At 39.4% G+C, this 11,486-nt stretch overlaps 1 protein-coding gene across 3 annotated transcripts; it reads left to right on the top strand.

Moving 5' to 3' along the window:
• The first annotated feature begins 103 nt into the window (after nucleotides 1-103).
• Nucleotides 104-11,458, top strand: LOC124069003 (endophilin-A2-like). Of its 3 annotated transcripts, none has more exons than XM_046407664.1 (9): nucleotides 104-356; nucleotides 5,151-5,219; nucleotides 5,360-5,576; nucleotides 5,791-5,924; nucleotides 6,160-6,318; nucleotides 7,057-7,160; nucleotides 7,507-7,640; nucleotides 7,795-7,851; nucleotides 8,626-11,458. In XM_046407664.1, exons 1-9 carry the CDS (start codon nucleotides 312-314, stop codon nucleotides 8,811-8,813), a joined length of 1,107 nt encoding a protein of 368 aa, XP_046263620.1. In that variant the 5' UTR covers nucleotides 104-311; the 3' UTR covers nucleotides 8,814-11,458. The 3 variants fall into 3 exon arrangements, with proteins under 3 accessions (XP_046263620.1, XP_046263622.1, XP_046263623.1); XM_046407666.1 differs by having other exon boundaries at nucleotides 105-356; nucleotides 7,813-7,851; XM_046407667.1 differs by lacking the exon at nucleotides 7,795-7,851 and having other exon boundaries at nucleotides 107-356.
• Nucleotides 11,459-11,486: the final 28 nt, after the last annotated feature.

Raw genomic sequence — 11,486 nt, 5'->3', positions numbered from 1 at the left:
GATGTTTGGATGAATGATTTGTGTGTGTGTGTGTGTGTGTGTGTGTGAGGGAGAGAGAGAGAGAGAGAGAGAGAGAGTGAGTGACACAGAGAGAGCGTCTGTTTTGACCCACTTTATCCACCAGGATGGAGCCTCCCACATGAAGCTGAAGCCAGGAAATTGTGGTTGCCTAGCAAGTTTTACATCTACGGTGCAAAGTTTGAAGACGTGTTGTTCGGCTGCTGTCGGTGCTGTAAACTGGAAACCCACAGCAACTATTTTGAAACACATTTTCCCCTTCGAGGTCCAGGTGGTAACTCTGACGGTGCAAGATGTCCGTCGCGGGATTTAAGAAGCAATTTTATAAAGCAAGCCAGGTAAACCTATGACTTAATAAAAAGAAAGGAAAAAAACATTAGCTCGTAGCTTAGCTAGCTAACTTAGCTAACACTGTCGTTACTTTTATTGCTAGTTGACGCTAGGTTCAAGCTAGCTTTTCAACCAAAGAAGAAAACGTTTATAGGAAACTATAAAACACACGGTGTTGTTTCAATAATAGCTAAGTTATATGAAGCGTTTTAACTTAATGTAAAGTATATGACTACTCATCAACTACTGTCAAACGTGTTGTGTCTCACGGGTAACGACAGCGTTAATCCGTAACGTTAAATTAGCTAAGGGCAATCTGTTGAGTTAAAGTTTTTGTTAGCTTTAACCTAGTGGACGAACGTTAAGCTTGGAACACTTACTCAGCTTTAAGGTAATGTAATTGTGTAATGTAATCAATAAGTTGTGTGACAAGATCAACGCTAATTTGCCGAAGTTTAATGATATGTCTGACACATAGGTCAAGCATTGGAAGGATGAGTTTCTGGTTCCGTGGAGATGAGCTACTGTATATGATGATGATGGGCTTGGTTTCGTCCTGTTTTGCTGTATTTATCACTCAAGAGTTACCTAATACACTCGTGCCAAAGCGAAGTTCGTTTTTGTTATCTGTAACATAATATATTGCGCAATGTCTCTAGACAGATTTTGCAATTTGTTGATGGTGATACTATAATTAAAATCAGTCTGTATATTTGGGCGATGCTGCACGAAAAGGCTGTCAGCGGTATCATTTACCATTTTCCACCACGGAACTCAACTTACCTCTGAGCATCTCCATTTTACTGATAATATCATGACATATAATTACAAGATGTTTGTATGTACTGTATCTGTGTACGTGTGTTTGCATACCTTTATATTGAAGAAATGTTAGGATATGAAATCAAGTATTTATCTCTATCATATAAAGGATCTTTTATGTCAAAGATTTCATACAGTATTTCATACAAACAATTGGTTCCAGGTTCTTCATTTTGTTTGTGATGATACTGTTTCTATTGCTTAACATCTCATGCTGGTAAATAACCCCAGTTTTCTTTTAGCATAGTTGTGACATACTTAGATTCCTTGTAAAACTTGAAACACAACACTGACACCAGATGGATCTGGAAGCTTAGAGAGGCAAGCCTCATATTTTTTAAAAGCGGAAGCATTAAAATGCATTCACATGCATTTGTTGCTTTTGAAAGTCTTGGATTTGTTAAGCTCAGTGTGCATTGTGATCCTAAAATTTAAATAGCACTCATCCTTAGGGAAGATATATGTTTACTTGTGAAGCAGTTAAACTTCAAACCTGCCACCACAAACATGAAGCTAAACAAGACATACCCTGCAAAACTGGTGGCCTTTGTTTTGATGACACCTGTCTTGCTCCAGGTCCTTGCTTTGGCCTCACATGTTATGAAAGTGATTGCTCCTCGCTCAGTGGGTGTGTAATGGAATCCTAGTCATGTGAATACTCTGCCCAAATCACCCCCTTAACCTAGTAGATTTAGTCAGTAGGTTCACAATACACTATTAACAACAAACTAGGAGTTAGTGCACATAGGTCTTAAATTCTTTATAACCTCTTACAAAGCTTTGAGGTGTATTCCTAACACTACAGTATAGAGTAGATAGTGTACACGTGTTGCATTTTGACATTCAAGCCATGAAAAGAAAGAAAACATGGTTTATAAGTCCATTGCTAAACAAGGTCCACATCTCACTGCCTAGGCTTTGGCCATATCTATTTTTCCAAACATTTTTGATATTTCAGTGTGGTACACAACAAGGTTGGGAATGGCCTTTTTTGTTCACCTGCCACTCTGGTGGATTCCAATATCTACCAGCTACTCTATTTTGTTACCAATAGCTTTGTGAAAAATAATAAAACAAGATCTAAAATATTCAAGCAATAGGCTATTTTATATCATAAGGTGAACACTTAAAAACTCTTAAAGAAAATACTGACACACTCTTTTTGTGAATATTTTGCTCATCTGATTTGGTGTAATTAAGTATCAGCTGAAAGTCTAGAAAGTCATTGTCTTATTTAAAATGATGTGTGTCTATAAGAAGCACCATCACACTCATATGTTGTCTAAACTGACTGGTCCTCTCAGAGTTTGCTGCTTTGCCATGGTGCTATTTATGGACTCTGTTTCCTACAGGCATTTATCAAACATCATAAATAGTTGCGTTTCTCTCTTACTTTTATTGGACAAAGTCACAGGACACAATCCTGCGAGCCAAACAAGATAAAGACCAAGAGACGCACCAGCCAGTTTACCAAGACAGAGAGAGACGCACTGCAACATCAACACATCAACTAGCACATCAACTTAATGTTACTGCTATTTACTGACATCAAACTAGGAAGGAACACAAGTTTACCCTGGTAACCAACAAAATGGAGGAGAAGCTCATTAGGCTTTGTCAGACACTATCATAACATGAGGACTTTTGTCACCGTATGAGTTGTAAGCTTGTTCTGTGACATGAACCTTCTGTTAACACAGTAATGAGTTAACTTCTTAGCTCCATCAGTTTAATCAAGATTGTCGACTACATTGCAAAAATACATGAATACAGCTGACACTGTGAACATGGCCTTTGTTATTGTGCCCCTGCTGTTTCGTTTAAATGGATATCTTTTTATGCATTTGTTTTGACACTGACCATCAAGACTCAACTCGCATACATTTCTTGGCTAGACAAGATCCCCAACTCTACCTCCACAAAAACTGGGTGATTTTCTTGATAGATTTAATGACTTTTCAGACCCTCTTAGCAACTTAATTTCAAATTACAAATTAGTTACAAATTCAGCAGCTTATTCCATCTAGACCATCAGGGAAAAGGCGAGAAATATGTTAAGATACACAACATAACTTATTTCCTTGCACCAGGGTTTCTTCCTCACCTCATGCTGTCTGCAGGCAGTTAGTAGGTGTGTTTACTGCTTGCCATTTGTCGAGTGAGAATTACGTTTTAGTGTGTTTCTATGGTTAGATTGACACTCTGACTCTGAAACCAAGCAACTGCTATAGTCTGTATAAATACTATATATAGTTCATTTGAGCTTTTCCCTTACTCCTTGTCTCTGAATCTCTGGATTAGGATGTTTCTTTAGCCAGCAGTAATTTAAATAGTTTGAAAACAATGGAAACCTGCATCAGATCTCCTTAGGAATATATCTTTAAACTTATTAGATTTACCTTTCAGGAAATCTGAGTAACAAAATGTATAGACAATTTAAAACTACATATGTATAGACAATTTAAAGCTATATATTCTCAAAGTACAACTTAAACTCAAGTTTTTCTAGATAGATTACATACCATATCCAGTCTGAGGTGGGTAGGTTCATTAGTCGTGGAGATCAGAAAGCTTGTTCAGTCAATTATTTAGCCACATGGGGTGCTGAAAGTGTGTTTGTGTTTGGATTTCACACATCTACTCACCACAGTTTCACATCTGGTACCAGGAGATTCATTATTTGCAATTAAAATGGTGTTCATGAGACTTCATAATAAGGGAACATGTGGGACTGAGTTGTATCCTATGAACCAGTTGGCAGTCAGTCTTTATAGCATTTTCAGAGTCACTGAGTGTTTCACACTGTATAACTTTGCCAGGCCTGTGTATTATATAAACTAGAGAGATTGATTGACCCATCTGGTCATAGAGCTGTATGTGCACTGCAGTACAGCTGCACCAAGCTGCACCAAATGAGAAAAATCACACACACAATGAGTCTCTGTTTTGCCTCCCAGCCAACTGCACAAGATTTTAGAGTTTGTTACTCTGGTTGAGAAATGTATAGTGTAAGTAAGGATATGAATTAGTGAGGGAGAGCAAGATGAAATTAGCATGTATGTATAGTAAAAGTATCCATGGAGTGGCTGTAGTTCAGGAAACTAGAGCCTATATGTGCTGACCAGATGGAAAAAAGAAAAAAACTAACCAAATTTCTGGACTTGTGAAGACGTTTCACTGCTCATCCAAGCAGCTTCATCAGAGCTGCAGTCCCACATATTTGTAAGATAATTCATCGATGAAAGTTCATCATATTAGCAGTGAAAATAGGTCCGCTTCTTTAATCAAAATTTTCACTAATATGGGCAGGTCATCATGAAGGTATTGAAAGTAATGGTGGTTTTGTGTCTGTCAAACAATCATTTATTGATGGTCCCCAAGTTAAACCCCTGCGCTTATGAGCAAGGGCTCACAAACCAGTCAACTGCTTGATCTGGAGTGAAGGTGTCAATTATCCATTGGAAACTAGTGGAAAAAAAGGGTTTACTGTGGTAAATTGCCTTTTTCTAAATGACCAAGTGCTGGCACTCATAAAAGTAGGTTACTGAAGTTCCATCTCTAGTCCTATTTGTTTCTGTATGCCTGTTTGCTCCCACCCTTGATTTCCTGGCATAACATGTACATACTCTTGGTATAAGCACATTGAAGCAGTTGTTGATTAATACACAATAGCTCTGCTGTTAAAAATGTCAGGGTTTTTTTGTTTTTTTTTTTGTTTTTTTTTCGGAATTTTCAGCAAAGGTGGCCAACAACAGCAAGCGCTCACCCTGCTGAGGCATTCCTGAGCAAGGCTCTGATCCCCCTATCTGCTCCAGAAATTCTGTTCTGTGGTGAACCTCTTTTCTTTCATGATGCTATAGATTGGCAAGTTAGTCACAGAGCAAAAAAATTGTGGAAACCTATAAGCAATCATCCATGAGAGACTAGTGAATATGCATACTTCGGTTGGCTTCATTTCTCTGGTTGTTCTGTATTCACAGATGGTGAGTGAGAAGGTTGGAGGAGCAGAGGGAACCAAACTGGATGAAGACTTCAAGGACCTTGAGAGGGTAACATACATATGTGTTAAGCGTATATGTATACTCTATGTGAAACAGCGATATGTTCTTTTGGTGTACTCACTCATCTTAATACCTCAAAGGCATTCAAGTCAGCATGTGTTCAAATATTGTGTCTGTCTAACCACCAGAAAGCAGATATTACCAGCAAGGCAGTGGTGGAAGTCATTGGTAAAACATCAGAGTACCTCCAGCCCAACCCGGCAACCAGAGCTAAGCTTTCAATGCTCAACACAGTGTCCAAAATCCGTGGTCAGGTGAAGAGTCCAGGCTACCCCCAACCTGAGGGCCTCCTGGGAGAGTGCATGACCAAGTATGGACGAGACATGGGCGAGGACACCAACTTTGGTAAGAACAGTGTAGAACAGTTGGATGATATACTGAGTGGAAACCATGAAAGGAGAGGAGACTTACAGCAGAGCAACTGTATTGTCCAGGAATCTGCTTGTACTTGGTAATGCTTTAACCTTCCTTAATGTAGATCCAGTGATTATTATTGCCATGGCTCATAATGTCCCACATTTTCTAATGCTGATACTTTGCGTGTGTGTGTACACTGCAGGTGGGGCTCTAACAGACTTTGGGGAGTCAATGAAGAGATTGGCAGAGGTCAAGGACTCTCTGGATATTGATGTAAAACAGAACTTCATTGACCCACTGCAGGCAGTCGTTGAGAAGGATATCAAGGACATTCAGGTAGAATCAAAGAGGTAGCATGCTTCTGCATATACAGACCACGCGCCGACTAATGAGCTCCGCAGTCTGTCAGTTGTAGTAGTATGAAGAAAGTATTTACAGTCCAGATCCATAGCAGTGGAATTACATGCAAATGTTTAAATTTCTCAAAACTATCATAAACAAGTGAAAGTATTTATAGAATATCATTTGTAAAATGTCATCCTTATAATCCCAACTCCTTTCACACCCTCAGCACCACCTGAAGAAGCTTGAGGGCCGTCGTCTGGACTATGACTATAAAAAGAAACGCCAAGGTAAAATCCAAGAAGAAGAGATCAGGCAGGCCCTGGAGAAGTTCCATGAGTCAAAAGAGCTGGCTGAGAGCTCCATGCACAACCTGCTGGAAACAGATGTGAGTAGCCTTCAGAGTAAACTTGTTTCCTGTTGTTTCCTGTATAGTTTTTTTGGAAAGCCATGGTGTATTAATACCTCAGTCTTAAAGATTTTGATCGGAGCTATGAAAATTTCAGTGTTGCCAAGAAGTGTGGCTGTGAGTGCGCAGCATTCATTTTCAGCACAGTGACATGAGAAATGTGGTTGGTATAATTTGACAGAATTATTTAACTCAAAGCATTTGTGGCTGAAGCAGATGGAGTTAAGTAGGCATATTTTATAATAGTGTATTAATGCAGTAAATTCACTCTTTGCCCTTGAGAATGAGTTAGACAAACTGAACAGAAAAACCTTCTGAGCCTAAATAAGTACCATTATATCTTATGAATGTGCCCATAAAGTACCTAATTAAGACATAAGTGTCCCCATGCCTTGTACATGCCTTTTGTTTTCCGCTCCTGGTTTCTCTGCTAACAAACCACATTACGTCTTTAAGGACAGTAGGTGTTGGCTAACATGGCTAACATGCCTTGAATTTTTTCCCACAATGACTTGGCAGTAGTGTGAGCTTGTCAGACCAGTTTAGTTTTTTCATGCCTGATTTAATGAGATTCTTCAGAGCTTTTTTGGTGAAGTTACTGGGATGAATAATGTTATATAATGTAATGTAATGATGAGACAAATAAAGAATGATCTAAAGAGCTACTACTATTTCTACATGTGGTCTTGTTCTAAAATAGCTTTTGTGTGCATGCAGGTGGAGCAGGTAAGTCAGCTGTCATCTTTCGTGGAGTCTCTGGTGCAGTACCACAGGCAGGCTCTGCAGATCTTCGAGGACCTTTCTGACAAACTGAGAGAAAGGTCAGTGTGATGACTATTTGTGGAAGATGGCATTCTTTTTGTATCTTGAGGCTGCGTCCTCTGGCTCGTGACGAGGGATGACTCAGCAGCACTTTATTTTATAAGTAATGAATGTCAAGTAGCAGCTGATGTTGAGGACAAACCGCTAAACACTAAACAATATCAATTTAGGCACGTGTCTTTTATAGGCAAGGATAGTTTTGACATAATTTGGTTTTCCTCCATTACAGAAATAAAATATCAATTTTACTTTGAAATAGAAAATTTAATATGTCTGTGTCTGTACTGGTGCACCCCTTACATGTGAGCTCAGAGAGATGATGTTTACTCTTTCGACTGTGCGCAGGGTGAACGATGCTCAGTCTCGTCCAAGACGTGAATACACACCCAAACCCAGACCAGCCTTTGACTACGGAGAGGTAGAAGACTCTAACGGGGGATACTCACCAGCTGCAGCAAGCCCTCCAGCATACTCTCCTGGTAAATTCACTTGTATTTTGTCTGAGCCGCGTGAGTGTGTGTGTGTGTGTGTATCTTTGCACATGCAAACAAGGCCTACTCCCATTGAGGCAAGTGTGCAAGTCAGTCTCATTTTTTAAGACTGATGTGTCTTTCCTTCTGCAACATTAACCAGCCCTTGCACAATATCCAGGTCCGTCCTTCCAGAGATCCTCCTTCAAAAGCAGACCTTGTGAGTGTGACAGAAGAAGATAAAGTGTCACTTATACAGAACTATAATGTTTCTCTACTTTGACTCTGTTATACATCTGTGTGGCAGAGAGGTGTATGCATGTCTGTGTCATGGTAAAGAATTTCACTAACACTGTTGAATGGTGTCTGTTGGGTCCACTGTGTCCGGTCTGTCAGGTTCCCAGAACAAGTCGGGGCTTGTCAGGGTGTGAATTTTACTCTGACCCAGGCTGCAGATATATAGAATTTTCAGCAAATCATATTCTTTCTTTTTTTAAGTAGTATTTTAATCAAAGCTGTCAACTAGATTTAAAATTGAAACTTTTTTATTAAACCTGTTGTTACTGTTTTGCTGAATTGTATGTATCTGACAGTCTGTTTTTGAATGATGAAGCTTCTGAACCTCAAGAAAAATCACTACAGGCCACATGGTTCATTGTGCAGATATAGTCGAGGGATGGATCTAATATTATTCACCTCATCAGTCAAACACAAATGAAATTAAATGTGAAAAGTTTAGGCCTAAATGTTCATTTTAGTCGAAATAAAAGACCTCAGTTATGTAATGTATCAGTACATTGATTTTAATCTTGAGCTTCAGAAGGATCCTCCTTCATCACATTTATTATTTCTAAACATGTTTAAACATAGTTTGTTGAGTTTCCTTATGGTCTATTCCAGTTGAAGGGAAATTGTCAAATATTCTTTTCACGTAATGACAGTATTTGTTCTTTCTCCCTCCTCCATCTCTCTACTGTTTTGTGTCTCTCTGCAGCTGAGCCATGCTGTAAAGCCCTGTATGACTTTGAGCCAGAGAACGATGGAGAGCTTGGCTTTCGCGAGGGTGACGTCATCACTTTGGTCAGTCAAATTGATGAGAACTGGTATGAGGGAAGCCTTCGCGGCAAATCAGGATACTTCCCCAACAACTACGTTGAAGTGATGGTGCCTCTGCCATACTGAAAACGGCCAAGCGAGGGGGAGCAGCACAATGGAGACGATGAAAGGGGGCGTTGGGGAAGAGGATCAGTCAAGTCTCAATATTCCAAAAATATTTTTTCTGTTGTAATGAAAGGGTATACACCTGAAGACAGGGACCTAATTTTTGTATCTAGGAATTCTTTGAGTAAAGAATTTTTTTTATTCTGTCAGATTTTGTCAGGGTTAAAAGGGTTTTTAAAGAGGGTAAAGATAGAGGGGAGTTCAATCAGAAAAAATGATGGCGTAATGTTTGGGTGCATCACCATATCTTCAGTCTTAACATTCCTTTTCTATGCACCTGTGCACTTTGTATCCTGCACCTCTCTCACAGGACTGATGAAGAAAGACTAAGAAAGAATGAATGACATCTGTGACGACTTCCAGCAGTATCCATGAACACTAAAAAGTGCAACTACTTTATTCTAATATTCTAAACCTATTTAATATTCACAAGAGGACTACGTATGTTCTTTGTATTGTTCATATTGGAACTGCACACATGCATGTGTACATATGCCTTTTTTCTAAGCACTGTTTTCTACACACCCAGTTTCCACTCCTTTGCCTTCGGGCTTTAGTACTGTTTTCATCGTGGACTAGTTAGAGTCAACATGGAGGACTGGCTGCCCTTGGTCCATGTTTGAGACTATCTGTCACTGCCACCTGCTGGTAGTAAAGATCATTCTAAGCTGTTGGTTTGAATGGCACTGTCATTATGTGGCCTCTCTTAACCAAATCCCTGTTTGGTGGTTTGTCAGATGTTTTAGTGTGGAGAAAAGTGTGAGAAAGTTTTAACAAACATCAGCTAAGTTTATTCAAGACAAACAATTTGCTTAATAGTTGATTTATAAAGAGCTGGAAGGCATCTATAAATATGCTAAGTTTTATAACCTTTGTCACACTAAATTGTTACTAGGTTATCAGTGATTTAATTTACCAACAGCTGTTTCTCACTACACTCTCTTCTCTCAGAGCTGATACCAAAGAAAGGTTGTATGAAGCACCAAACTGGATGAGGTTGTATGCATTTTGTACACATTGGTGCACACAATGTTGCAAAATTAAGTTTGAGATGATTATGTTCAAACATCTTGTTTTCTCTTTCTATTCACATTTTAAAGAGGAGATGCAGACATTTGTTTCACAACAAATATAACAAGGCAACCTGACCCCAAATGTCTTGCGACCCCAAATGTCTTGCAGCATCACACCGAAGCCATAAGCCTACATTGTTCAGTTCCTCTTTTTCTCAGGCTCTATTGATGCTGCTGGCAGTGTCACAAACAATGTTCTGTGGGATTTTACCTAACTGCTTGTCAGTGAATTCTCAGTCTGTGATTTGTGTCTCCCCCCCCCCCCCCCCCCAATAGTGCTGGAGTTTGTCTTTAGTGCTCTAACGTATAATTTGGAGCATGAAAATTAATCTGATATGTGTTTGGGTGTGTTTGGTTGTGCTTGTACCTGCCTCGTTTTCATGTCGAAACTGTGCACCAGACCTGACAGAAAATGCTATCTCCTAACTATTGTGCTAAGAATTTACTAATAATGAGGAGGGCCTGTATACAATAGCCGGTTTCAGTTTCAATTAAGCCTATTACAAGCTGAGCATGAACTGTGAGCGTCTGTGTTGTTCACTAAAATGCCAACTTTCTCCTCTTGTCTTGATCCCCTTGTTAGAACGCCCTCACCCCACTCATCCCTCCCATCTCTGTTTAAACATGGAGTGGAACAGACAGGTCTTTTCAGCAGGGAAGGGCACACAGCAGTGGATTACGCCCTCCCTCCCCCACTGGTCTTTATTCACCACCTGCCCCTTTACCCCTACCCCCTTTCTCATTATTTGCCACATCCCCAGTCCCATAGTGCCTCTGGTGAACAGTCTCCTGGTCCATCCCTGGGATAATCTTCTCATTGTTATCATAGTATGTGCCTCTTAAATGTTGGGTTTGCATGTTACTCATGTTATGTATTTGGGCCAGGGGCTTTGGCTGTACTCTAATAACTGTGTGGTTCAGGTGTGGGTTTACATGCCTCATTACACTAAATTAAAAGCTGGGAGAGGGGAAAGGAAGGTCAGGGGTTCAGGTTGAGCTATTATGTAGCTCATATAATATTGATCATGAATAATGTCGTGGAACAAAGGGCTGAGAGCATTTTTGTGCGTATGTGTGTGCATGTATGTATGTATGTGTGCCGCTGCTGCTGAAATAGTTGTCTGACTGCTTCAGCTGTCATTGATTGCAACACTACACTTTGTGATGACTCCTATTGTACCTATGGCTTTAAGTATCTCGAGATTGCAATATTGATAAATGAAGTATTATCAGACTTTAAAGCTTTATTTTATTATGCTCAATGTTAAAGAAATTTTCTGTGTTAAAATGTAATCACTTTGCATGTGTCTTCATTACAGCTTCTGTGTCTTCCTCAATGCCTTTATTTAACTGTGATACTGTGGGGAGACTCAAAGTGGGATTATCCTGGATTATCTTTAGGATATATGGATTAGGCCTACCTCTATACTAATTGTAATCTTCTATGTATTTTATATTGTTTATTTTTTGTTACCTTGTCAATGGGAATGAATGCTATTTGTTTGCTTCTTCAAATAAATATTATATAATTTAGCTTATATATTTTGTTTCTTTACAGTTA

Source organism: Scatophagus argus, chromosome 13 (genome assembly GCF_020382885.2).
Source record: "Scatophagus argus isolate fScaArg1 chromosome 13, fScaArg1.pri, whole genome shotgun sequence".
Taxonomy (NCBI): domain Eukaryota; kingdom Metazoa; phylum Chordata; class Actinopteri; family Scatophagidae; genus Scatophagus; species Scatophagus argus.
This window is presented reverse-complemented; position numbering and strand designations above follow the sequence as displayed.

Bases quoted from the DNA above. Each gene is read 5' to 3' on its own strand.
- LOC124069003 (XM_046407664.1), top strand. From the start codon at position 312: ATGTCCGTCGCGGGATTTAAGAAGCAATTTTATAAAGCAAGCCAG. The intron at 5,925-6,159 runs GTAGAATCAAAG...TCACACCCTCAG, and splicing joins AGGATATCAAGGACATTCAG to CACCACCTGAAGAAGCTTGA. The intron at 7,641-7,794 runs GTAAATTCACTT...AACATTAACCAG, and splicing joins CCCTCCAGCATACTCTCCTG to CCCTTGCACAATATCCAGGT.